The sequence below is a fragment of the Kryptolebias marmoratus genome, linkage group LG8 (assembly GCF_001649575.2).
Source record: "Kryptolebias marmoratus isolate JLee-2015 linkage group LG8, ASM164957v2, whole genome shotgun sequence".
NCBI lineage: Eukaryota > Metazoa > Chordata > Actinopteri > Cyprinodontiformes > Rivulidae > Kryptolebias > Kryptolebias marmoratus.
Window position 1 is genome coordinate 7333136 of NC_051437.1, and position 27623 is coordinate 7360758.

General features: G+C 40.3%; 1 protein-coding gene and 1 long non-coding RNA gene across 9 annotated transcripts; one reads left to right on the forward strand and one right to left on the reverse strand.

Annotated features, from left to right (window-relative positions):
* Nucleotides 1-232: 232 nt before the first annotated feature.
* LOC108237653 (membrane cofactor protein) lies at nucleotides 233-10145 on the forward strand. 7 transcript variants are annotated; one of them, XM_017419245.3, is made up of 13 exons: nucleotides 233-378; nucleotides 2212-2313; nucleotides 2412-2600; nucleotides 2810-2909; nucleotides 3076-3149; nucleotides 3226-3405; nucleotides 3500-3679; nucleotides 3803-3985; nucleotides 4122-4157; nucleotides 4237-4281; nucleotides 5854-5902; nucleotides 7303-7363; nucleotides 9088-10145. In XM_017419245.3, the coding sequence occupies exons 1-13, from the start codon at nucleotides 237-239 to the stop codon at nucleotides 9088-9090; spliced, it is 1344 nt and encodes a 447-aa protein (XP_017274734.2). In that variant the 5' UTR covers nucleotides 233-236; the 3' UTR covers nucleotides 9091-10145. The 7 variants fall into 7 exon arrangements, with proteins under 7 accessions (XP_017274734.2, XP_017274737.2, XP_017274739.2 ...); XM_017419247.3 differs by having other exon boundaries at nucleotides 368-506; XM_017419248.3 differs by lacking the exon at nucleotides 7303-7363.
* Nucleotides 10146-11089: 944 nt separating this feature from the next.
* LOC108237667 lies at nucleotides 11090-27211 on the reverse strand. 2 transcript variants are annotated; one of them, XR_001808644.3, is made up of 3 exons: nucleotides 20584-27211; nucleotides 16533-16624; nucleotides 11090-15525 (listed from the first exon to the last, which is right to left on the reverse strand). It is a non-coding gene; the product is annotated as an uncharacterized LOC108237667 (long non-coding RNA). The 2 variants fall into 2 exon arrangements; XR_005233491.1 differs by having other exon boundaries at nucleotides 16525-16624.
* Nucleotides 27212-27623: the final 412 nt, after the last annotated feature.

Sequence of the window (27623 nt, forward strand, 5' to 3'; positions counted from 1 at the left end):
AAAGAAGTAAAACTTATCAGCATGGTTGTAAACAAGGTTATGTGGATATTCTGAAGCAGCTACACGTTCAAAAGCCAGTTTTTATCCAAATACTTCCTGCAGCGTCTTTTTTTTTAATTATTACTTTGGCAACTACAGGTTTTGTTTAACAAATCCAACTCACAACAAGTTCCATCTGTATTTTTTTAGCCTGGGTAAGGCCTTTATGGTTTAGACCACTTGGTGGCGCTAATGCAATGACGTATGCCTTCCGAAGAAGAGGAAGAGAAGGAGGTGGGGCACCACAGGAAGTCGTCTTCATCAACGTTCTCCTGTTATTTCCGAATGTATTCCATCACCTCCTGAGCAGGTTCTCCTCTCTCAGACGCTCAGCTGCAGGTAAGGCTTCAGGGCAAACTTATCAGTAACGGTTGGTGACGTCACGCGAGCGGCCCCTTATCTTTCCAACCGAAGCTCAGCGGCTTTAAGCGCTTTGTTAGCTTCGCAGCAGGTTGGACAACAGCCAGGTGAGCACAGCTAACATGTTTTGGTTGGGAAGTGTGTACCGGTGACTTCGGCATAGGTTTTGTTTCTGTTTGAAGGTATTTGGGGATGAAAAATGTGTTGTTTTTGTGACGCAGTTCAGCCCGCCGCACGCAGCTTTAAAGTACCAGGCGTTACCGGTTGTGTAAGAGATAACGTCTCATAGCTGCCTTTATGATTTTAGCAAACCCGTAATTGTGGGCTTTTCTGACAGAAGCTGTCTGTGGCATACAGGTTGTGAGATGTCGCCTGATTACTGCTATCAGTGGTTGTTTGTGAAACAAAAGGCGGCCCCCAGCAGCGGCCCCGGAGCCCAAATTTGATCGATTCGTTTCCTGAATCAGTAACATCAGTACATTTTCAGTGAAAAAAAGATTAATTTATTTTTGCGCACAGAGTTGTCGCCTTTTTTTTTTCTTCCCCGGGCGGGGGTCCATGTTGTGTCTCGTGGAAACAGTCCGGTTTAATAATTATTATCAGAGAAACGGACACCTCCACCTGAAACTGGAGGATCTTTAATTATAACTGGGTAAAATAAACAGGCAGACAGGTTCACTGCTCCCTGGGCAGGATTTCTTAGTTTATTTCAAGTCATATATGTGCAATAATACTTGAGGTTATCAAAGGTAAATGGTGGAAAAAAACTTCTGTGAAGTAATTCCAAAAAATATACAACTAAAGAAGTGCTGCTGGCCTTTATATAGTAAACTTTTTTTATTAAAACCCCAACCTGGGCTTGGATCGGCAGCCTCAAGCTCACTAAACCACAGAACCACTGAGCCACAGCAACCACAGGCTTTAGGAGGCCACAGAGTCAGAGCAACCAGGGGTGGATCTTATTTATCTAACTAGTTACAGACAATGAGCCAACCAGGTTGGAGAAAATGTCCTATTGGTTGTCTCCCCCCTGTCTTTAATTTTCTGTGTTCTGCTCATGTCCGCTCTGTCTGCTCCAAGCTGCTGCCTGATCATTTAGCTGCTCATTTTAGTGGATGCTAAATTAGTGCTCATTTAATGGATTATCAGGCAGGGGAAATCTCCACTGTGGTGCGCAGCAGCTATTCCTGCATTAAATAAGATCAGGTGAGGTGTGAGGGTTTGTAGCGGTCGTACCACTGAGCCAAAAGCAGCCGAATGTGTCCACGGGGTGGGATATTTTCCGCCCTAATGAGGCTCTTCTTTGAGCTGCCCTGCAGTCCTGATCACTGCCGACAGGTGACATGTTAAAACTACTGTGTCCTGTACTGCCCTATAACCACAAATAAGTCACAAACTGAGAATGAATCACAAAAGAAAAAAAAAACATTTAAAATTGTCAAAATAGTTAAAAAACACAGAACAAAACAACACAGAGCAAACTAAGCAGTTAAATAATTCACATTGTTTATTAGGAAGGACTACTTTGTGGGGAACATCCTTTTTTTTTTTAAGGTGGGGCGCCAATATAGACAGGCCGAACCTGATGGCCACAAACCTGTAACGGAAACTAACTGTTCATTTTAATCCCAACAGCATCTGGGTTGTGTTCAATTATCTTTTCTGTACAGCACCAAGAAATAAATGTCAAAAGGGCTACATACTGATGTTACTCAGCGACAAACCTTGAAACAAACCTGTATCTAATGATATTAGTTAAATCAACAGTTTTCGTGTCTTATAGATGCTTTTTTTTTTGTTTGTTTGTTTTAGCCTTTTCTAAAAGGACTTGTTGTGATCAGATGGCTGTGTCAGGTCCTGTCATGGGCGTTGCTGCCTTCTTTCTGCTGAGCAGTCTTGCCATTGCAGCTCAAGGTGAGTTCAACCCGAGGCGGAGAAATCAGCCTGACAGTTCATCTAATCCTCCCCACGTCTTCTCATCTCCTTCACCTTTTAAATCATTTTCATTCCAGCCACAAGCTGCTCTAAACCTCTCGGAGGAAACAACATGAATTTGAGGGAAGAATTCATTGGGAATAATACATTTCAAGATGGCTCCAAAGTTTCTTTTTCCTGTGCTAAGGGCTATACACCTTCAAAAGGAGCTCCAACCATCACTTGTACTGATGGGAGTTGGAGTGATCTGACCCTCGAATGTGAACGTAAATATTTTCACTTGCTTACATGACAAAATTTTACAATGTACAGTAACAGCAGTATTTCACTGACTATTTAAAATGGCAGTATGGTCAGAACTCAAAGTGCTACTTAACTGATTATGACTAATAAATATTATATTAGATAAATATGAATAAAATTGTCAAATGACTTCTAAAGATTTGGTGTAATAGTCTGAGTTTTCTTGTTCCAGCAAAGAGTTGTGGTGCTTTTCCAGAAGTGAGCAACGGAAATGTTGACTACAGCGGTGGAAACGTGTTCGGTGGCAAAGCTGTGATTACTTGTAACCAAGGGTTAGTAACAAAGTGATAAGTTGAGTGTTGCAATTACAGTATTGCCAATCAAAAGTCCTGGCCATTGATGCTTGAAAGATATGTTTCTGTTCCAGTTTGAGTAGCTGTTTATTGGAACATCTTTACCCTTTCATTGCTATATTTCCTCTTTTCTTTCTCTAATTAGTTACAAATTAGTTGGTAAGAGAGAAGTCAGGTGTGTAGAACAAGGTTGGGAGAACAGGCCACCTACATGTGAAGGTTGGTGATCTTTTCATTCCCTCATTTAGAAATTTAGTTTCTGGCCTAATCTAATAGATGGCATGTTGTTTTGTAGTGGTGAAATGTGTAGACCCAGGAGACATTGCCAATGGCGTTTTCAGCCCAAAAAAAGAAGACTACAGTTTCTCAGAAGTTGTGACGTACAAGTGTGAAGGTGATTTTATGCTTAATGGATCGAAGAAATTAATATGCTCAGAAAATGGTAAATTCCACCCTGATCTCCCAAAATGCATTAGTAAGTATTTTTACCATTTTATTCCTAATGGTCTTAATGCTTTTTTTTTACAATGCAGTAAGAACCTTTTTTTGTGTAAATGTTTTTGTTGCAGAGGTTGAATGTAAAGACCCTGAGATTGAAAACGCTGAGTACGTCCAGGGTTCTCGACCTCCACATAAACACAAGGATTCAGTGACGTACAAATGCAAACCTGGTTACAAAATGATTGGCGACAGTACCGTAACATGTGGCATAAATAGTCAGTGGTCACCTAGGATCCCAAAATGCATCGGTACGTAATAAATTTGACAAAATAATTATTAATAATTATCTTCACCAGATGACTTGGAAGTAATGTTATTCGTACAATACGTTACTATAAGAAGGAAAAAAAATGTAAGTTTTTAAATTGCAGAGGTTGAATGTAAAGACCCTGAGATTGAAAACGCTGAGTTTGTTGAGGGTTCTTCTCGACCTCCACATAAATACAAGGCTACAGTGACGTACAAATGCAAACCTGGTTACAAAATGATTGGCGACAGTACCGTAACGTGTGACTTAAATAGTCAGTGGTCACCTAGGATCCCAGAATGCAGCAGTAAGTAATAAATTAGGCAAACTAATTATCTTCACCAGATGACTTTTAAGTAATGTTATTTGTACAATAAGTTACTGTAAAAGACAAAAAAAAGTAAGTTTTTAATTTTCATGTTTTTTGTTTTGTTTTGTTTTAGAATCTGATAAGAAAAAAGTCGACGAAAAGCCAGGCAGTAAGTCATCAGGATAACAAATTACATTAAAATGTTCCATTTTGTCCTCTATCTGTTCTCATTTATTTTCTTGTTGCAGGCAGCGGGAATTCCGTTATTGGAGGGGTAATTGGTGGACTGATTGGTGAGTTTCAGCTTCATCCTTGAATACGCAAACATAACGTTCACTCAAATAAGAAAATGGTGGCCTCAGACGAAGGGCTTAGCAGTAGGGCTTTCAATCCAACATTAAACCAAAACCACAAACTCAGTCAAACTCACAAAGTCCTCATCGTCAGATTGTATCAGTACCGACAGTGTCATGTTTGCTTCCTCCATCTGGCCCAGATCTGTCTAAGATCTCCTTCCACCATGAGCTGGGTAAAATATGACAGAAAAAGGAGTGTTTTGTTTCGTGTTCCTGTTTTGGGTGTGGCCCGATATTTGCCAAGTCAAACAGAGACTTTGAAGATGAAATAAGACGTGCAACAACAGCACGACACAAACTGTAGGAAACGGCTACAGAGTCTGACTTTAGTACAGCTGTCGGCAGCATTTTAAAGCCAAGAACCAGCTAATCAGTCTGCGGAAGAAACACAATAACATTTTTATTCTTTAGGCACCAACTACTGAGGCGACGTTCAACCACTGTAGGGTACAACTAATTGCACATGTGGAGGAGTATCTACAATTTACCATATTTATAGTAAACTACATGGTATTTATACATTATTATATTCAAATACCAGACAGTCTAATCGGAAGAATTACAAATTTGATGTTTAGATTGTAGTAATGTATTAAAGAGAATGGATTCTTTTGACTTGTACGGAAGCGGAAAGAGGACATGCTTAGAAAGTAGTGAATTATCTTTATCTCAATAGAACAAAACGTCTTTTCTTAAAGCTGCAGTAGGGAGTTCTGAGAAAACCGTGGACTTAGCCTGAACGGTTGAACAAGCCCACCTTACAGGCCCCACCCCCTGCCGTGAACTGGAGAAGTTGGCGGTTTTCCTGTGACGTTAGGTTGTTTCTGCACTATTAGCACAGCTGCAGCACACCGGCACTCTTGAGCTTGAAGGACGGTACGCGCCGTGCGCGGGAAGAGCGTGAGTGGCACGTACACGAGCGTAAGACCCTCCTCCTGGCTCTGATTGGTTGTTTGTGACCGGGAGCTATGTATTTCTGCAAATGGCAGTGGGACTACTGGGCGGAGCTTGATTTTTTTTTTTTTTTCACAGACTATCACTATGTCACTATGTCCTGACAGTAGAATATAAGACAGTTTTACCAAATATGAAAAAAATACATTTTTTTATAAGTTATAAGTTTTTTTATAAGTTGCCTACTGCAGCTTTAAGGTCTAAGGCTGAATATATTTCATGACAGCATACAGTATGATGGCAGAGTTCCTTCAGAGGCCATCATGTTCTTAGCTGCATCAGTAAATAAACCAGTGCAGTGATAGTAGATGAATGTCACTTTGCCATTTCACACAAACTCACTTGTCATTTTGTTGCTACATGATCCATGTATATAACAATCTGAATCATTGTCATTTTTGCTTCAATAATTTACCTCATTTTAATTTAGAATCCAACTTTCAAGGTAGTGTCAGAAATTCAAATACCACTATTGTTGTTATAGTTTCTCATTTGTTTGTTTTTTTGTTTTTTTCCCAAATATCTCTCTTTATTTATTTTTTTTGTTAAAATTAGCTCTAGTTGTTTTCACTGTCATTGGTGTCATAGCGTACAGAAAATTAAGGTAAAACGTTTTATTCCCCTATTCATACATCTGTCTTTACATTTTCATCTCATTTTCTCTGTGTTTGGTGTTGCTGGATTGTGGATGATCTTTCTCTCTGAGCTGCTTGCTTGTTTGGAGTCGCTTGCGGAAGTTTTGTGCGTTTGTAAAATTTGGCAGATAATATTTTCCTCTTTCAAAGTGAAATGCGCTCACTCGGAGCTTTGACTCTGATGCCTCATTTGAGTTTGAAGCACAAAAATACCTCGGTGATGACAAAAAGGCTACACTGATCAGCAGAATCTGTCAATGATTAGATGCTTGCTTTTCCTTTTCTCATTTCCTACAAAATCTTTCTCCAGAAATGCAAATGATTGTTGCTAAAAGCTTTGCGAGCCAAGTCTGTTCATTCTCACTGGAATGGCAAAGAAAATAATAACTGGAGGCACATTTTTGAAATAATTTAGCTGCCTAAAAGGAGTGTTCTGGTTTATTACAACAGTTAATTACCAGTGACAACTTCCCTTTTCCTTTAGAAAATGGAAGGTATGACAAATGTAAATGCTTCTTCTTTTTTTATGCATTTCCTGTTGACCCAGAGGTGCTATTATGTGGCAATTAGCTGTACGGGAGAGTTTCTCCTTTTTCATTCTTTGCTTTCAAGCAACTTTTAATGATGTGAATCACTCGTTTCTTCCTTCTTGATTTCGCACAGTTGCTAATAATGTAGGGAAATTGACTCGTTCATCATCACATTTTATGTGACCCGTAATTTCTGTGACGAGCCGTTTGGTAAAAAGTCAAGAATCCATGAATCAATCATAAAGGTGATTTTTGTGACAAGATGTGATTCTTGGGGAATTTAGTGACAATCAGATTTGTTTGAAATTGAATTTTTCTCAAGGATTTATCAGCAGTCAGTGTCTTACCTGCTGTAGACAGTAGTCGGATCCATTTAAGTTTAGAGATTAAAAGAGAAATTCTGCTAACAGCTAGTCAACAGTGGAGGGGCCAGTTCAATAGTAGATTCATACCGTTTTAAAGCAACTCAATTGTGAAAAAAATATATTACTTAACATTACTTTAGGTCATGTTTCTCTACCTGCGGATTGGCATTTACACTTGTTTTCTAAAAACAATAAAAAGAATGAAATGGCAGCACAAATGTGGATGTTCGTAAACGAGACTGTTGATAACTTCAGGCGGTGTTGTTGTGTGTGGTGGTGGGGTGTTCTTTCTTTCTGGTCTTCAGACGTGTGTGTGCGCGTTTCATTTAACCCGTTTAGACCCCCGGTACCGTTTGAACTTGCATCGTGGTACGCAGATACCCGCTCAGGTCTGAACAGGTTAAATTCGGGAACGCTCGTCCATCTTGTCGTAAACACCAGTGGTAATGTTGAACGGTCGTTGGTGGTTCACAGCACTCCGACGGGCAGCACTGACAGAGAGGCTGCGAGGCATGGAGAAGATGTAGCGCTGTCGGTAAGAAGATGGATATTTAAGCACACTTCTGTCAAATGGAAACACAATTATATGAGTAAGACTAAAGTCGGGTTCACAATCTGTGATCTTTGGCTGTTTTAGACAAAATCCTTTGCTGTTAAAGAATCGTATGAAAGTCTTTGGTCATGAACTTGAATCAGAGGTCTGTGGTCATTCAGTGCGACGACTTTCAGCAGATATCAAGTAGTGTCAGAACATGTCTGGGGGAAAAACGTGCAAAGTGACTCCTGGATTATTTGGGGGTCTTTGTCCCAGCCATGAGCCCCTTCGCAGTTGTCTTTTTTTTTTTTTTTTTTCATCCCCAGACAGCACTACATTAAAAACAGGTCTGATTCTGTTACAGACAGCACTGTTCTGGCTCAGGAACACTTCCAGCAACTATTATAGACACAGTTCACCCTGCCATCCACAAAGAATGCATCATGCAAACAAGAAGCCAGATTTAAACGCGGTCCACAGTTGTTGTCGTCTTCAGACGAATTGAATTTCTTTCCATCTTTGAAAAAAAACAAAACAACATGGACACCATGTCCTCCATACTAAAGAGGAAGGAGATCATCCAGCCTGTTATCAGAGCACAGTTCCAAAGCCTGCCTCTCTGATGGTATGGGGGTTCATTATTGCCTATGGCATGAGCAGCTTAAACATCTAGAAAAAGGCACCATTAATGCAGGCTTTGGAACAACTTGTGCTCCCATCCAGACATCTTTTTCAGGGAAGGCCTTGCATATTTCAGCAAGATGGTGTTAAACCTCTGCATCCATTATAACAGCAGGGCTTTGTTGTAGAAGAGTCCAGGCGCTGAACGGACCTCTCACCAACTGAAAACATTTGACACATCATGAAATGAAAAAATGTAGCAAAGAAGACCCAGAACTGTTGAACAGCTAGAATCCTCCCATCGACAAGAATGGGACAACATTCCCTCTAAAACCTGCAGCAGCCGCTCTCCTCAGGTCTGAGATGTTTACAGACTGTTGGTAAAAGAAGAGGTGTTTCACAGTGGGGAACTTTTTAGATATGATGCTATCATAAAATCCAAAAGTACCATTTTTTTTTCTACCTACAAAATGGTACATTTTCTTAGTTTAAACATTAAATGTTTACTTTGTTCCACTGTGAATAAATAACGGGTTTAAGAGGTTTTTGGATCATTGCATTCAGTTTTTTATTTCCTTTGTGCAGAGTGGCCCGTTTTTCAGAATGGATGTTTATAATGTTTGTCTGTATTATTCACAGATACTGGAATCTATTTGAAACGTATTTGACTTGTACCTGTTTGCGTTTTGTGTTGAGACGCCGTCTGGTTTGAATTAAAATGAGTAAAAATGGACTGGCTTGAACAGAATGGCCAGGCCAGGGTTGTTAACACCACTGCCCCCCACGCCCACGCCCCTCATTCTTTGAGCAGTTCCGGAGCAGGGCTCTGTGCTGTGGCCATTAAAAACAACACTGCTATGAAAGGCTGCGCCGATTTGAACCTGTTTAGATTAGTTAAGTCATAATTTCCTGTCAGAACATTGTTTTATGGCAGAACAGTCAAGCTTGTCTTTTAACATCTGAATGCACTTGGCTGCGTTTTGGACTAACCCTCTTTCCTCCCAAAAACACTTACAGCTTTCTTTCTCAGGTCTAAATATTTTCTAAACATTTATCTCATAGTTTCCAAACTGACTCCTTTCATCGTTCTCTTCCTTCCCCAGTAAGCGTCACAGTCCTGTGGCTCCAACACTTCTGATGTCACCTTGAGAAGAGGAGCGTTCGAGACAGATCGGCCGACGTCCACGTTCCCCCGCGTGATCTGGTGGAGTTTTACGCAGATGCAGGGAATTTTGCTTCCAAATCACAATCTGAGACTTGAGGAAAATTGAGCTCAGTTTTTTTTTTTTTTTTTATTGCGTTACAGTTTTTTGGCTTGCTTGATTGCGGAGATAATAGCTTTGATAGGCCACTTACACTCACTTTGGTTTGTTGTTTTTTTTTGTCATTAACTCCACGTGGATTTTAATTGATTGCACTAGACGAGAGCACTGCCACGTTTCTGCTGCTCAGCCGTAAACAGGTGAAGTTTGAAACACTTGTTGGTAAACTCCGTGTGAGTCGGCTTTTTGAGTTTGATGCTTGTTACAGAAACAGAAAGGCTCCAAGTGTTGACTCTTTTCCAGCATTATTATCATTTGTGTAACTAAAAGAGGCGATGCTCGGTCTTCTAAAGGAAACAGCAGGATCTGTGAGACAGATCCCAACATAGTGCCTAAAGGAAAGGCATATTTTATTGCCTTAATGCAAAGAGCCAAGTGCTTTGTCTTTTGTCAGACATATGTTGGTGTGTTACATGTGTAGATGTTAAAGTATTTGTTGGAAAGCTTTTATTGGTAGCTGTAATATTAATAATCTATTACCTGTGCATGTTGTGTGCCTATTAGCTTAAATAAAATACAAATAGCAGATACCAGGCAGCGATTTCAGTTTTATATAAAATTTAAAAAGCTTTCTTAAAGCTTTCTTTTTTAATGTAATTTAATTATTTTTGAATTTTTTGATGTCTTGACTATTTTTTTTTTAGTATTTGAGCTCTGGAATTGACTGTGGTCACACACAGCTAATCTTTGTTAGTCTTGCACTGGCTCTGTTTTTTATTTATGATCCCCCCCCCAAAAAAAGATAACTCAGTTTCTATATCATTTTGAGCATTTGTAAACTATATATGCTGGCACCCTTTTTTAAAACTAATCAATAAAAACGAAACTGAAAAAATAAACAAGTTTTGTTCAGATTTTTCCTGTTAGTGTGCATGCCTGGAGGAAGACATCTTTAATAAACTCACACTTCATGTATAAATAGGACAACCACCATAAATGCGTTATAAACTCTAAATTATAGTGATGTAGAATTAATACAAACCTATACCAAATAAACAAACAGGTGCAAACCAATATTATTTCTTGACAATAATATGTTTTATATTTGGGATACCTTTAAGGAACCACATTTGAATACAGCCAAAGTCACTCAGCAGCAGCAGTAAATTGTCAAAAAATTATAATTAATCTAACTGAAGACAGTTTAATTATGCTGCATATCAACAGTCTGCCACAGACTAAGATCAAATCATAATGCAATGAGGTAATTAATGATATTTGATGTGCATATTTACTGAAGCTGAACGACTGGTTTTAGTTGTCGGCGTTAACGAGGTCAGTGAGCCAACAGGTAGTCGAGCTGCGACTGGTGGACCACAACTGAAGAGCCGGACACGGATTGGCTGAGCCTGCACAGCATAAGATGAGCCGCAGCAGTGACACGTCCATCCTCTGAGCATCCCCTCCGACCACACCCAACCCTCTGAGCCACATCAGCATCATCAGCTCCTCTGCTCATAAATACTCCTGTTGGAGTCTGAAAGGCTTTTACTTCTGTTTTTGTCGTTAGGGAGGATTTTGGTTAGGTAGTACGTAATATTATGTCTAAAATTAGACATGAGCTGCCTAATATTAGACAGCTTGATTTTGGTTCTTATTTTGGTTCTGGCCCACCCTGAAGTCATAAAAGAACTTCATTTTGTAAAGCCAACAACGGCACCCGTTTAAAAATATATACCTATTTTTTTTGGTACTCGGCTTGTCTTTGTGACTGTTTGAGATGTTGCGCCGCGTCCATGTCACTCAGATAAGACATAACAAAGTAGGGAACTATGAACGTGAATTTCCTTAGCTTGTTTTTTTTTTTACTTTTCTTTATTGTCATTGCCATAATAACAAGGGTTACAAATAGCAACGAAATTTTAAAGGAGTATCATACACCTACACAGTAATAAATTAGCAGATGGTGGTGCAAAAAAAAAGACTTTACAAGGTCTTGAAGGTCAGTGTAAACAGAAAATAATAGTACAGCATCTAGGGGCAAGATAGAAGAAAGGAGAACTGTAAACAATCAAATGTTGAAGGGGTAGTATTGGTTGCCGCAGCAATGCAGTATCCAGTTCGCAGTTATTATCATGATGAGATCTGAGATGTAAGAATAGCTGTAACCTGTGTGAGCTGAACTCTGATCTGGTTCCAGTGAGGGGCAGGGTTGCCAGAGAGAAAATGATGAACTACTGTCGTATCGCTTTAAACACTACCATGTTTTGACCAGAACTATTGCATCTGTGAAGTGAGTTTTATTTTGTTGTTTTGTTTTTCAGTTCAAGGACTTTGGACTTTTTAAAAACTATTGTATGTCTTGGAAACCCTAAAGCTATTGTATAAATCTGATAATTATTGTATACCTGGCAACACTGCAAACCAGAGAGCACTCTCTTTTTATGTCTGTCTCCTGTTATCCTGATCCTGTTGCCATTAAACTTTCATCATATAATGAAATGGTTCATAACCGAGAGGAAATTATGCACAACCTAAGTTTGGGAGAGTCTTTAACCAAGCTAAGACTGTTTTTTCTCTATATTTTGACAATGTGGACATTCTTGTCACCTAGTGGTTTGGCTAGGATAGTTTTGCATTTTTGTTAGAATTGTGTGGATGGAGAAATATATCTGTATCTATATACTGATATAGATAAATAGATTTTAAAAAAAAAACGTGGCTGTAAACAAACACAAGTTATTTAGTTTTTAATTTTTTCCCCACTCTTGCCACATTGCAAGTTCTGAAAATATGACACGTTCATATTTTCTATTTTCTCCTCTGTTCATTTTCTAAGTCAGTCACTTTTAATGAAAAGGTTGACAGACTGATTATTTAAGGAAACTGTTCATGTTATTTCAAATTAAAAAGCGCTGAATGCTTACCGTTTCTGTTCATTTACAATAAGGCCACTCGATAAATCAAAATGATAAATATTCTCTTATAATCTAACACTCTAAGTAGTGTTTGTAGTTTATTTTTATGTTTTATATAACATAATTGGGAAGTTGCTATAATGTCACATTTTAAAACCTATTTCTGCCTGTTGTTATATATTTACTTAAACTGCTCTAATTTAACCCAAATGATTCATTTAAAAGTGAAGAATGAATCAATTAAACACACACTTTCTCTTGTCTGCCTGCTAAATTTGAGGTGTGTAAGTTTTTGATAAGTTATAAAGTCAATGTTGTCTCTCAAAATTATTAAAGTTTTTTGTTTGTTTGTTTTGTTTTGTTACAGGCAGCAGGACTGTGACAAGTGTGGGATAATTCACTGATAAATGCCAGCTCTATTTTTGAAAAGCCAGTTTGAAATCTTATTTTATTGTTGTGGCTGCAGAGGAGGGACAGTGGGTATATTGGTAGAAGGATGTTAGAGACGCAGCTGCCAGGAAAAACACAAAGATGCAGTTAGAGAGGACATGGAGGTAGTTGAAGTGAGGACAGAGGACGCAGAGGACAGAGTTAGATGGAGGAGGATGAGTCGCTGTGGAGACCTCAGAAAAGGGAACAGACAAAAGAAAAAGAAGAAGATTGTTGTGGCTGTTTAATTCTTTTTAAGTACTTTATTTGTTTTTAACTTCCCTTTTTACTTTATCCCAGGGTGCTCCTTGCCATGTAGAAACGCCTTCCTGAAATGATTATCCCTGGAACAATCTGCTAATGGGCACACCCTCCATGTGTTATGGAGGCTTTATGGAATTCCTCAAGAATGTGCTTCCAAATGCCAACCTGAGGCTTCAGTAAACTGAACCCAGTCCTCGCTTAATACTTTACATGGCCATGAAATGCTGCTCACATTCACTTCCTGTTAGATTTTTTTCTTTGTGTCCTGCTCAGATTAAACTCCATATACGAACATACATACGTACTTCCTTTTCTTTTTTAGTAAGTGAAACAAATGAAGAAAAAGGAACAGGTGTTTCTTTTTTATTATTATTATTATATTATTATTATTGCATATTAATTGTATGGACTTAAGATCACTGACTCAGGATTAACCACCAAGCCGTGGTTGATTATAAGGTCATCGAAACAGACATTTTGGGATATTATTCCTCCTAAATGTATGCCGTTTTCTTTTGTATGTTGGGTTTGCAACAACATAAGGACAAAGAAAACTAACTTTAAAAAAATATATTAGAAACTTGTTGTTGAAGAGCTCTTTTGCATTCACAATCTTCATGTTTAATGGGAGATCTGTGAGAACGATGTATATGCTTATTAGGCACTTATCGGAGCAATATGTTGCTCCGATAAGTGCCTAACCAGCACCGAACAGTCGTAATTTCAGCCCATTTATGTATAAATTGACCAATTACATAAACATGGGTAACAAGACTGCTTGTAGAGATGACCTTAGCCTTAAATTGTTCCTTTTAAACACAGAAAAGAAAGTGAAGTGGTTTGAATAATAGTAAATTATCCTTATTTACAATCATTTTAACACTCGTTTCAGTACCATGTCTGCTCCTGCGACACACATTTTCAGTAGACTGCGTAAGTAAAACTGCATACTGCTGCACCGCTTTTCCACAAAACATACTCAAGAACTAGTCGCCATTTTCAGGAAGCACGCTACCAAGAATTATCTGTACAAGTTTCTTTTACAGATGCTAAGATGTTCAGAATCAAACTATGAAAGTGGACTACAGAAGATGCTGTTTTTGACTGAGATGCAGAGGAAAAGTGAACACATTTTTAACAATAGTTCTACCCATATGTTTCTGGTTAATATATATATATTTTTTTAAATCTATATCACCCGCTGCTGAAGGCAGAGCAATAATGTTGTAGTTCACGTCTGTGTATGTGTTTGTTTAAATAAACCATGAGCAAAATATCCCGTGAACCACTGAATGGGTTTAAATGAAAGTTTCGTAGCGTAACCATTGGGTGTATGTCGACAACCGATTATTTTTAGGAGTCAACCCAGTTCAAGATGGCTGCCACAGTAAGCAGTCTTAGCCAACACAGAACAACTATAACTACGCTCATACTCTGAGCGCTAACTGATCACGCAACTTTGTTTGTTAGCGAAAATTTTAACGAACCAGTGTGTGAATCTTTTGAGACTAGAACTGAATACGTTTTGAGCTCAATCCAAATATGGCTGCCCCTGCCAACTGCCTTTAGAAAACACAAAAAATGCCATAGCTAAGATCTGATGTGGCAGAAGCCGAGCATCATCCTCAACACATTGTGTGACATCTTTATTGAAAACCTTGGCTTTAACGGTTGGAGTCAACCCTGTTTGTCTGTTGGCAGAACCACTGGACGGATTTCAATAAAAGTCTCTGAAAATAATCACTGGGTGATTAACCTTTGGAGCCAACTCAATTCAAGATGGCTTCCACGACTAATCAGCCTCATCCAACATAAAAGTGGCAACAGGTCAGTGAATCGTACAGCTATTGAGCTACAGATTGGTGTGTTAGTAGTTGACAGTCATTCCCAATGCAGTCTCTAACTTCTAACACACCACGCAAGACATCTCAGTTTCAGTTGCACATTATATTACTTTCTAGCCTGTGTTATAGCACCACACTGTGGATGAAACATTATTTGGAAAATCATTCAAATGAACCTGGCATACAAAAACATCTTTCCTTTCTACTTATTAATACACATACCTGTACATTTTCAGAAAGTAATTTTGTACTCCTAACTAAATGTTATGGCTCTTGGCATTGATTTGTGCAATAAAATGGAACTCTCATTGACAGAGTTTGTTTGTTAAATTTGGTGATCTTCTAATTGGTGTTCATGTTTTCATCACATTGTTCTTCTTAGTTTAAATTTTCAAATGAACGTTTTGCTCCTGGCAGTATAAGAAGCACAGCTTGGCTGCAATTCCTCCTCAAGGTGGGATGAGAATTGTCCTTCACTGTAACCGATTTCAAATGGTGCTAGAAACAGAAGTGGACTCTGAACACCAAAAGAAATCGGTCAACCTTGGAGAGAGGACAAAGAGCTCGGCGTGTGAAAACATAGAATTATGGGTCGGCGCTTCAAGGACAGATGCCTCTTTCTTTCACCTTCCATCACCGGATACCTCCTCTGACAGACATCACCTGCCAAATGCTTGTGCAGCGAAACACACTTCCCACCCACAGAACACTGATTTCAAATGGTGCTAGACAGATGACATTACTCTAAGCCACCATCTGAAACCAGCTTCCAAAGGGGGCACTTCTGATAAACGGCATCATCTGGAATTAAGACTCGCTGGAATCTGGAAAAACAAGAAAAAGAGGAGTTAGTTTTGGCAGGTAAAAGACAAAACATCTCTTTAATGAGCAACATGATTTCTATAAACTGGTTTAAGAAACATTTTATCAGCCATTTGTTGCCCCTGTCCTAACTCTTTTGAGATGTGTTGCTGCCATCAAGTTCAAAATTACTTAAAGTTTTTCAAAAAAAATAACAATTTCTTGATATATTTGCTGTGTTTTTTATGGGATTTGCAAATCATTGCATTCTGATTTTATTTATTTACATTTTATACAATGTGCCAACTTTTTCTGAATTGAGGCTGTACATCAAACTTTAGAAGTCAGACACTTCACGTGTGGCAGTCCACCCTTAGTACGGATTTCCTGAACCTGTAGATGGTCAGGAGTAACAAATACGTTATTCTTCTAGAAACATTTAACAACTTCATACAGTCTATAATGCATTAATTGCAATGTTTATTGCACGCATAATACTAGGACTCAAAAATGCATGATACTTAATAATGGAAGAGTGTTTCTGTTGTTGTCGTTGTTGTTTTACAAGGTTTCTTCTCCCACTAAAGAGAGAATCGGGGGTACAATCATAATAAGTTCTGATTCATTTGGAGACTGTTGAAAATACAGCAGTCACATTTTAAACCACAGAGGACCAGGATGAGGGTCCAAGGCAGCTGCTCAGCATTTTTAACAGTTATGGACCTTCAGTGTAACGCCCTCTAGAAAAATTTAGACTACGGCTGGTGGAGTCTGATTGACTGGTTTGTTATAGAGAGCTGAAGGAAGATAAGCAGATGGAGCGAGAATGAGAGGACGATAGAATAATAATAATAAAAAAAAAACGTTGTGAAAAAGTGTCTAAGCACTTCTCAGTCCTGCATTTTTGTCGTGAACACACCCACGCAACTGATCTGATTTCTAATCCAAGCTACGGGAATGTGTGAAGGACTAGACAACAGCACAACACAAAAAACTGCCTCTGCATCGTGTTTTCAACTTACAGGCTCACCTGCAGCTCTACGCAGACATATAGGACCAGTCCCGTGCTCTCTCTGCTGCTCGGTGGAACACGGGGATGAAAGTGCGTTTGTTCTCCAGCCGCTACAAGGAAAAAGAAGGGAAGTGGGCGTCAGTCGCTGGCAAAGAGAGCCGCGAGGGTGGGGCAGGGACAGGTAGTGGCCAGTTCACTCACTGGTTGCCAAGTGCCTCAGCTATGGCAAGCCATTTGTGTATTTATTCAATGTCCTCGTTATCAAGCAACATTTTCTCCCTCTAGTTCATGACTACACAGCACTACTTGCGCATTTGGTGACATTAGTTCAAAATTTCAGTGCACTAGTTCAACAAACATTTTTACTAGTAACACTGTTTTGCCAACTAGTGGTGCTTCTGCCTAACTAGTTGGAGCAGAAGTCATACTCATTGTATATTTTCACACATTAATAGCCCAAAATTTCCAACTAGTTGGCTTTTTAAACCACTAGTGGATCACTAAACCAAACTAGTAGAAGACTTTCGTACAAGTTAACTAATAAGCAATCTTTAAAAAAAAGTCCTTGTATGTTAATTAGTCAACACAAATGGTTGACTAGTAATTGTCAAATGGGTGCAGCAGTCAACTAGTGTGACCTACAAATTTAACTAGTCAACTAGTAAACTCTAAAGTGCTCACTAGGCAACTAGTTTACATATTTTGTCCTCACTGGTTAAGTAGTGTGGATAAAAAATGTCAAGCAGTTGCCTAAAATGTTAAATAGTTAACTAGTAAGGCAAAATGTAGTCACTCTAGCTGAACAGTTGACATTTCTAGGAGCACTAGTTAACCAGTAAGGACAAATGCATCAGCCAGTTGACTAGTGAGCCTTTTAAAGTTTGCTAGTCTACTGGTTAAATTTTTAGGTCCCACTAGTTGACTAGTGCGCACATTTGACTGTCACTACTTGACGAGTGGGAATAATTTGTGTTGAATAGTTAACATGTAGGTTTTTGATGCTTACTAATTAACTTGTGTGACACAGATATGAACTAGTTTAGTCCAGTGGACTATTGGTGTGGCAAAATATATGACTAGTATGACTTCTGCCCCAACTACTTAGCAAAAAAGTGTTACTAGTAAGAGTGTTTGTTGAACTAGTGAACCAAAATGTCGAGCTGCTGTGACCAAATGTGCAACTAGGGCTGTGTAGCTGTGAGCTAGTGAGCAAAAATGACACTTGATATCAAGGACACTGAATAAATACACAAATGGTTTGCCATAATTAACAAAGTACAAAACTACTCAAATATTTCCAGCTTTCTTTTTTTTTACCCCAGTACTTTTTTCTGTTAACATAGACGGGATCAAAGCACCGACAATTTATTGTTTTCCTTCAGAGCCCCCACCCACACACAGTTTGCCACAATGCCTTTCCTCCTGAAACCGATTACTCAATTTAAACCTCCAGCCTCAGAGTATCTTATTATGAAAATCGCAGCCTGACTTGGATTTTCAAAGTAAGAGAAAGGACAAAACCCCTGCAGCTTTTCCAGGCCCTTTAGCAGGCTTCAGGCCTGACTGGGTCTGGGTGTTTTTCGGAGGGAGGGCAGTTTGTCTGCTTGGTAGCTCTGATCAGAGTGTCTCTCACTTCGTAGGTGTCTGATTCCGTTGCCTGGCTGGCTCAACTCCTCCCCATCACTGTTCCTTTTTGAGTTGTTTGTAGCTTGTGTGCCACTCGACCTGTTGTGTAACGCTTATAAAAGATTTAAAGGGACAGGAGGCCTTGAGAGACTGATAAACGACAGATGAACAATTTTGTTTGGAGCACACGAATCAAATCTGTGGAAACAAATATGAACCGGTACTTACAGAGAAATTGGAGTAACGCTTAGACTAAACCTCATACATGTAAGGAATAAGCAATTTGACAGCTTACAGTTGTACCTAAAATCATATCAAGACTTAGTTTACCATAAAAATTATGGTAAATTTATTCATACTTTTATTGTGTGATAAAAATTAAATTTTGGAACGTCAAAACATTTTCCAAAAAACTGTCTGCAAATAAAAGACCAGTGTTAGTGTTAGTCTACATATATAGATTAATCAAGAGCCAGGTGTGTAATAGTCAACCTTGTCACAAGTCAAAAGCGTGCTATCGCCTGCTGCCAAAGGGGAAAAGGCAACGTTTTCGCCCATGTCTGCCGTGTTAGCAAAATATCTCATGAACCACTCTGTGAATTTCAATGAAACTCTCAGAAAGCACTCAATGGATGTACATCCACAGCTACCTAACCTTTGAAGTCAACCCAATTCAACACAGCTAACTGACCTTAGCCAACACAAAAATGGGTAGGACTTTGTTGAATTTACTGATATTGAGTTTAAATTTGGTGTGGTAGTAACTGAGAGTCAACCTCAACAGATACTCCGAGCACTAACACACATCAGTATCACATGAGATTGTTCATAATGTTATTTGACCAAAGCAACTATAACTCTGTGACTTCTAAACACCAGATGATCTTAGTTTACAACTCTGGCATGAAAAGCAAAATGTGATAAGCATTCCTTTAAACAGATAAAGTTATGATAGGAGAATAAGATAAGAGGAAAAAGCTCTTTACAATGGTTTGTCTTTGGAGAGAGAAAAGCAGTGTCTCAGAATAGAAAACCTTGGTCGATCAGTTGAAGACAGTGGTGGTAGTGTCATAGTATTGGTCTGTTTAGCTGAATCAACGGAGACTGGACAGTAAAGCAAGACAGCAAGAAAAACTGAACACAGGTCGTTTTATAGAAGATAAGCTGAAGAATTAAAAAAAATGTTTTCTCATTGTGTTGACTTTGACTTAAGGAGATCAGTTTTGGAAAACCACAAATTTACCAGAATAACGAATAATAATAATAATAATAATAATAATAATAATAATAATAATAATAATAATAATAATAATAATAATAATAATAAAATAAACAATCAATCAAGACCTGGTAGAAATTCTTTCAAATCGATATGTGGAAGTTTGATCATTTTTTTACACATATTTGGCTGCTTCATTGTTGTTTGGTTGTTTTGTTTCATTTGTTTTGTTAGGTCCTTTAAACCATTTTACAAAAATCAAGTGAAATTTTAAGTCAGTTTTATGTAGAGAAAAAGAGATGAATTCTAAAGGATTCACATTTTAAACACCGCAGCAGGGAATCCATTGTCAAACACAAATAGAATACGTTTGTCTCAAACTGTGTCACATCTCGCCTACACCCACACTCACTGATAAACCATGTGGGTGTAGACGGTAGTGTTAAATCATCCAAACAATGACCCTCCTCATAGAGGTGAGATGACTGAGACAGTACTGCCTTCAACACTGACACTAAAACGAAGAAAAAAAAACCTAAAGGCCTGATTTGGTATAAAGTTTGTTATACCATCGGAATAGTTGGAATATTTAGAAGAAAACGAGACAGAGATATATTAACGTCACGGTAGAAACTGCAATGCAGACCGCGAGCAGCACCACGCGCTATTGCATCATCTCACTGTGTAAAGCCAGAAGAATCGGAAAATCTCTCTTGTTTGGGAGGTTCGTCAACATGGAGAGTAACAAGAGTAAGAATGAGAGAACGCTACGCAGGCGAAGATAAATAAGAGGACTTGTGTTGATGCACACCCTTTAATTTCCTAGAAGGAAACAGATACGTCACTCTAAATTGTAGGAAGGTTCCTGGAAGTGTGACTCAGTTGGTATAAAAGAAATTGGAACATAATGGCGTTACCTACCCTTCAGGTCATTAGCTCTAACTGTAACTGGAACCCACGGACGTCTTGTCAGTACACAGCAGGCAAGAATGAACTTCTAAAGAATGCGAGTTGTGTTATTTACAGAACTTGTACACCAAACTCTTAGAAAAACCCTTTGCATCACATGAGAAAAGGAAGTGGTTAGACAAGACAGTTGACCTTTAATTTCATCCGTTCTCTTAACACGTAAAAACTGTGCAATAGCTAACTTAGTCTTTGATTAATAACAAAGTCAAGCTGCGTAAGCATGTGACACAAAAAAATATTTTTGCAAGTGCATACCCTCAGTATAGGAACACAGCGCTTCCCAGCCAATCAGAAGTCAATCGTCTGCTGCCTGCCGGTTTAAGCCAATAAAACAATGCAGTGCAGGTCGCGGAGCCAGGAAAACTCCCCCCAGCCAATGAGAATCCAGCTTTGGCACGAAGGCCTGTGATGCAGCAGCTTTAGGAAGTCCAGTCCAGCGTATGTGAACTGGAGAGAAGCCAAAGCAGAGTCACTAAAAAGAACAAAGTAAACAATTCCTCTCTCTCTTTCTCCTGCCTCAGCTTCTCTCTGCACTTTCGTCTTCCCCTCCCCACGCCTCTGTCTTGCTGATCCTGAGCCATGACATTTAGGCCCCTCTGTTTTCTCCTCCTTTCTCTAGGAGACAGACAGATAGACAGATAGATAGACAGACAGATAGATAAACTGACAGAGGAGACAGAGGAGAGGTACAGCCCAGAAACAACTGCGTCACAGTCTCTGTCTCTCCTAACTACGCAGAAACAAATGTGTCTCGGGGAGGGTTTTTGCCCAATCGTAATAGTTCTGGAGCGTGAAAACAAGTCACATGGTAAAAGTCAGACTTAGGTATAAACTGTTATCTGATAGCCGGATCCTTACAAGGCTTTATGTCGGTTTATGGAGGCTCATTCTTTGCTCTAACTTCGACAAGAGTTAAGCAAGAAAAGCTCGGCCGTTAGCAGCTCGAACACAGATATATGCAGCGTCATAAACAGACTTGTTTATTATCTCCTTTAATTTGATTTTTCTGTACGTTCTACCTATCTGCGTCGGTACGCGCTTCCATAATACTGTTTCATAAGAGAGTCAGACAACATCGAACCTGATTACAGTCACCGATTCGCAACAACGTAAGCATCCATCTTCCTCGAAGTGATGGTGGGAAACATAAAAAAAAAAAAGAAAAAGGAGGAAAAAAAAGCCCTATCTTGACAGATTCTCGGCAAAACATTCCTGACTGAGCTTAATATAAGGAGCCCTCCAGAATATTCTTTTGTTAACCCCTTTGTGGCACCTCTGCCCACCCGGCGCCACCTCGCCAAGCTATCAAAACAAGACCTAGTAAAACTGTGTCACATCCTCAGCATCCATGTTGAAACTCTGACACCAGCAGCTCACGGGAACTACGCAACACTCACACACACTTATAGAAATGACAGGCAGAACACATCGAAACTACCAAGGAGGAAGAGGAGGAGAAAGCCGAGGCCGTCCGAAACCCCCTGCGCCCACTCCGGGTGGAAGAGGACTGGCGATGACTCTGGGCTTCTGTTATCTCAGCTTCTGTTTCTCCCGACATGAAAAAGTGACGTAGCAACTAATCCGAAATCACTCTCTCGCACTTACTCTCTGACTTGCTCTCCCTCCCTCTCTGCATCTCCCCTTCTCTTCCTTTCTGCTCACCACTGGAACACACACTCGCTTTATTTTCATCTTGTTGCAACAGCAGAACTGCTATTAGATTGCCACTTCGAACTCACACACACACACACACACACACACACACACACAAACAGACAAACAGACACACAGAGCAGACCCCACACCTATGCGTATGGACGTGCGCGTTCACGCACACGCAGCTGTGCGCACGCTCGCGCGATCACACTATTCCTCTTCCTGAGTGTGACGCAGCACTTAATTCTCGGTGCTTTTTATGCCACTGTACACAAACGCAGCTTCTTGATCAGGCTGAGCAGAAACACACTTGCTAGCTGCCACAGAAGCCAAATGAGCATGAGCAAGCTGCAGTTAAAGGGACCCTACCACCATGGCTCCCTGTCCCCCCCACTCTGTGACGTGGCTGTGTCCTCATTTCCCCCCTACGTCCCCGTATATTTGGGTCTCTCCCTCTCCACTGCCCTCCTCTCTGGCGCTCTGCTCCGGGCTGCAGACGCTCTCCGGGCTCCTCTGTCTGTGAGGCTGAGCAGACTGAGCCTCCCTGATCACCTGACAACCCACTAGTTTTAAAGGCACACCATCACCGGCGTGTGTGTATCCGTTGCATAAGCACTCAGACACACTCTTTAATGTTGTGGAGCTCCACTCAAATCTGAACCTGGCGCTCCGGTTCATGTTGTTGCGTGGCTTTCCTGCCTCACCGCGAACCTCCGTATCACCAGTTCCTACTGGTGACGCAGAGGTTTATGGTGCGTTCAGTGGTAATCACTTTTACTTTCAGTGCAAAGTACAAAAAAAAAAGGCATATAATCGTGAAGCTCCATGAATCGGCCCACCACATGAACTTCCTGTCCCGTGCTGCTGACCACAGAGCTTCCCTAACGGAAACAAAAGACATAAACGTCTTAAACTGTCAGGGTTTTTTTCTTTAAATGAAAAACGACAATTTAAGATTTAGACAAGCCAGAGACAAACCCGTCAAACTAAATATAAGGTATAATTTATTCATCTTGAAGTGATGTTCTGTCTTATAGTTGTCATTAGTTAGTGCCTTATTAGCTGTGACATCAGTCATGGAGCACAGACTGTGGAGAAAAGGTCAAAAGCTGTGTTCTCAACCGAACAACATTCATGTTACGATGCGAACGTATGTGTTTGGAGCAATGATAGATGGTGACAAGGCTGCTGAGGGTATTGGCCCACCTGATTTGTGCGTCTCGTCAGTCCAATGTTTACTCAACCCCCAGCGGACTGATACATTTGCAGCCTCAGCACCATCAGCATATACAGAGACTACAGTATCCATGCTCAGCGACAAACTAAACAAACAGTTTTCATGCAAAAGTGTTGAGGTTTAATATTAGCTAAAGTAGCGTTCTTTCAAAACGGTGTGACACTGTTGTCAAAGAGTTGTTTTATAAATCTGAAAAACAGTAAAGAAAATGGCCCCTCATGTGCCCAGCTGTTAGCCTAGCCTGGGCGAAGACTGTGGCTTTATGATAAGGTACTAGTGATAACTACTTGACAGAACATCATTCAAGAAGGACTGGACTACCCCTTTAAAAGTAATATTCATGGAAAGGTGTTGCATCAGATGTGAAGCAAGAAGTTGTGTTTATAAAAGGGTTGTGTTACAGTCCTATAAATAGTCTGTTTTGGTTCAGTCAAACTTTGACCAAGTTTATTTGAAGAAATAAGGTTCGGGTTAACGTGGCTGCTCACATACCTTGATCGGATGACTTTTTGTTTATTTTTTTGCTCCTCTGTGGTGCTGCAGGAGAGGAGAAAAGCAGAGGATCAGAATATAAACAGAAGGATGGATTTCAGAATTAACATCTATGATGAGTTTGAGGAAGAGCTTGGTTCGAAAGAAAAATAAAGGGCTAGGGGAACAAAAAGAGGCAAGATTGTTTCTTTCTGTCATGAGCTGGCCTGTTCTCGACAAGGCTGTGATTATTAGGTCTGTCTGCATTTCTGAAGCATAATGTGCTCTTTATGAGCTGAGCTGAAACAAAAGCAGCACGCAAACAGTAAAATAGTTATTGTCTGTGTCAGCTTGGCATCACAGTGATACGCCAGATTATGTATGACGCTAAAAACGAATGGGTTAAAAAAAAACACAAACAGTAACTTTAACTCAGCAGGGTTGGGTTATCAGTTAGACCAAACATACTGGGTTAGGGTTTGGTTTTCAATCCAAACATTGGGTCATAATGACTAATTTGTTGAATTAGAGCTACTAAAAACTTGAGTTAAAAGACACCAACCCAGAATCTGCCTTATTAGATCATTACAACTTGGGTTGGCACAAACAACGGGCTAGCACCAACTAATGCTTTGTCAGCAACCCAAACTCACAAAAGATTTTTTAACCAAACCCAACAAGGCTAAACATCTTCTTAGAAATTGTTCTTACTGACTTACCTTTACTTATTGCATCCTAACGCATCGGTTCAGTTGAGTCAACTTCAGGCTTAAAATGGCGGATTGTGACGAATGACACAGCTATTTTCCAACCCAACCATTTGGACAAATGTTTTGACTCAATATTTGGTCAAACCGACCCAACCTACGATCCAGAATTAATCTAGCAGTTGAGTTATTAAAATAACCCAGAAGTTTTTACCGTGTAGATCTGATTTTTAAGGAAAGAAAAACAAAAAAAGGGTTAAGCTTTCCGCACATATAACAATGTTTTATCCGTACAACTGCTAACTGGTAGCTGCGGTCAGCTACTGCATGTTTTGGAACTGCTTTCTATGCTGAAGATTTTCTTCCTAGAACACCCACTTATAGTTCGGGGAGTCTCAGTTCCCCTCCACCGAAGCCTGAGAACACAAAGCTTCATCTTACGGGCCTGAGACGGCAGAAAGGAATCAGCTTTCCTCCTCGAGCTGTATGGCAATGTAAAGGGATCAGAGTGATCAAAGCGTGTTTGGTCTGTGTAGACGGAGAGTATTGATCTGTGGATGGAGGTCTGCCTGCTCTGCCGGGATAAAGATGTTCTCCGTCTTTATGTACAAGACGAGAACAGCGGCACAGAGGAATACAAATGTGACATGAAATACCTCAGTGCTTCTTTCCCAGCTTTGCCACAAGAGCGGGATGTTATACAAACATGCGGCACGTGTCGAATTCTTCTGCAGGTCATTTAAGTTCAAAAACAAATGAAATGGGTATTTTTTTGTTTTGTTGTGTTTTTGCAGTAAGAGCGGCAGATCTGAAAGGTATTATTTCAAACTGGTTACCTGCAAGACAAGAGAAAGCTTAACCCACTGTTTTGGGAAACTCAGTGTTTTGTGACTCCCCACACAGAATTACCCATGCGGCCTGTGTTTATGCTGACATGCTACTGATGCGTCAACAAGTTGGCGCTTCCTGTCTGCTATTTTTACTCTCCGTCCAGGGGGCAGCGCCTGTTAATTTTAGCCACGTCACGTATCAGCCATGCCCGTTCCACTTCCTCAACCCTAATCCCTCTGCTGGAACTGTGCCCGGTCACCTCGATCGACACTGTATCTATAACTGGAACAATGGGCACGACCTCTGAAAGCAATCCCACATTTTATTTGGATCTCACGGAAACATGTGCCCCTCACTTTCTTTTTCTTTCTTTATTTTATTTTTTTTTGTTTTTCATTGTAATTTTATTTTAATTACCTGGTTTTCACTGACCACGCAGAAGTCGGCGACTGTGTGATGAAAGAGAAGAGTCGGGGAGTTTCACCGGCAGCAGGCCCTGAGAAGATCTCATACATTATTTTGTCACATCAATGAATTCAAGCCTTTAGGAGGCTGCAGATTTGCACAGATGAAATGAGACACTTTCACTGTTTGTGCTTATTTTTCTTATGACCTCCCTCCCATTTCTATATTTCTCCTGCAGCAAAAGAATAAAAATGAATGAAGAAAAAAAATGAATGGAAATATGCATCCATCTGCCCTCCTGCCATAGATAACCCCACCCATCCCTCTGACTGCATCAGTACCTCTCTCAGTTTGGTCCGATCCAATCCAAGAACACGGTTCTGGGTAACATTCTTTCATGTAAAGTCTGCTCGACTACGCCATCCAGTGTTCGACAGGAAGACTGCTTTTTTTAAGGCACTTTGTTTACATCAGAGTAAAAAAAGTGCGTATGACATGGAAACCTCTGGACGGATGGAGCTGAGTCAAGGTGCTGGCGCAACAGCAAAACGCACAAACAGGGGGGTGGTTAACAGTAATCAGATACAGATTAGGGATAAATATATGAAACGGATGACCTATTTAGACAAACCAAACATGAAAAAGCTTCCATATGTGCAATAAAAAGTGATAATTTTATACGAATAAACTGTTTCTGGCGTAATTAAAACTGCGCGACCAACTCTGTCAGGTGCAGGAGGAGGATCATGGAGAGCCCCCCCCACCACCACCACCACCACAAAGTGGCACATTTCAAGAGTCCGACTAGGAACTAATAGCCCACTTCTAGGCACAGCTATGAATAAAGATAGCCCTAAAATTGGAAGAAGAAAATAGAAACTGGACATTCATTAATAGTTGGCCAAAGATTAGTCAGAGATGCTCAGATGTGTCTCTCTGCCCAGTTAAATCGAAGTGCGCAACATCCTCCTCCCGCAGCAGGAGGCATCCAGCAGCAGCAGCAGCACCTCTCCATCAGCTGCCCTCACCAGAGAGAGAGAGGGAGAGAGAAAACAAACATGTTTTTATGAGCAAACGTCAGCGGGCAAACACTTTGCCCGGATACCGTCGGAAAACAGAAAGTGCGCAACTGCTTCATAATAACCAAATCACGTTCATGCGCATTTATTTTTTTGTTTGTTTGTTTGTTTTTTTATTTCCATGCGACAGAAAAAAATCAATCGACTTGGAGCGAATTGTGGCGACATTTAACTGATAAACATTACACTTTTAATATCTTACATAAACACGGTGCTGGGATAAAACAACAACAACAACAAAAAAAAAAAACCCAAAGTGGAACACGTTACCCAACATCCTGACAACAGCACCGCCCACCACACGCGCGCACTCTAACCTATATGTTCATACAGACTCACGGGAGCAGCCGGGGGACGTATGTGGATGGAGTCGCTTTTCTCGTGGAAGATGAGGTTTCGTACCCGCTGCGGGATGTCAGAACTTGGTCACCGCTGCTGTCGTAACCTCCTATCAACCCTCCTGGTTGTTTTTGAATCCAGGGTGCCTCCCCCTCCTCTTTCCCTCTCTCCTCCTTCTCATACACACACACACACACACACACACACACACACACACACACACACACACACACACACACACACACACACACACACACACCCTGCCCTAATGAAAACCTCTGTCCATCGACATTTAACGCAGCAACACACTCAGGCCACGCCCACTCGAACACACCCCCGCTTCCCGATTCGGTGACGCAGCGAGAATGCGTCGACGGGATCACGTGCTCCGTGACGCATGTTTACAAACAGGCGCAGAGCGGAAGGAGGGCACAAGAAACAAGAGGAATCACGACCAGGAACTTTGTTTCCGCTTTTAGTACAGAGGGTCTTTTTAGGAGTCAGAAAACCGCTTCAAGTTATTATTTATCTGCTTAACCTGTTATTTCTCAGTAAATGTGCCTGAAATGG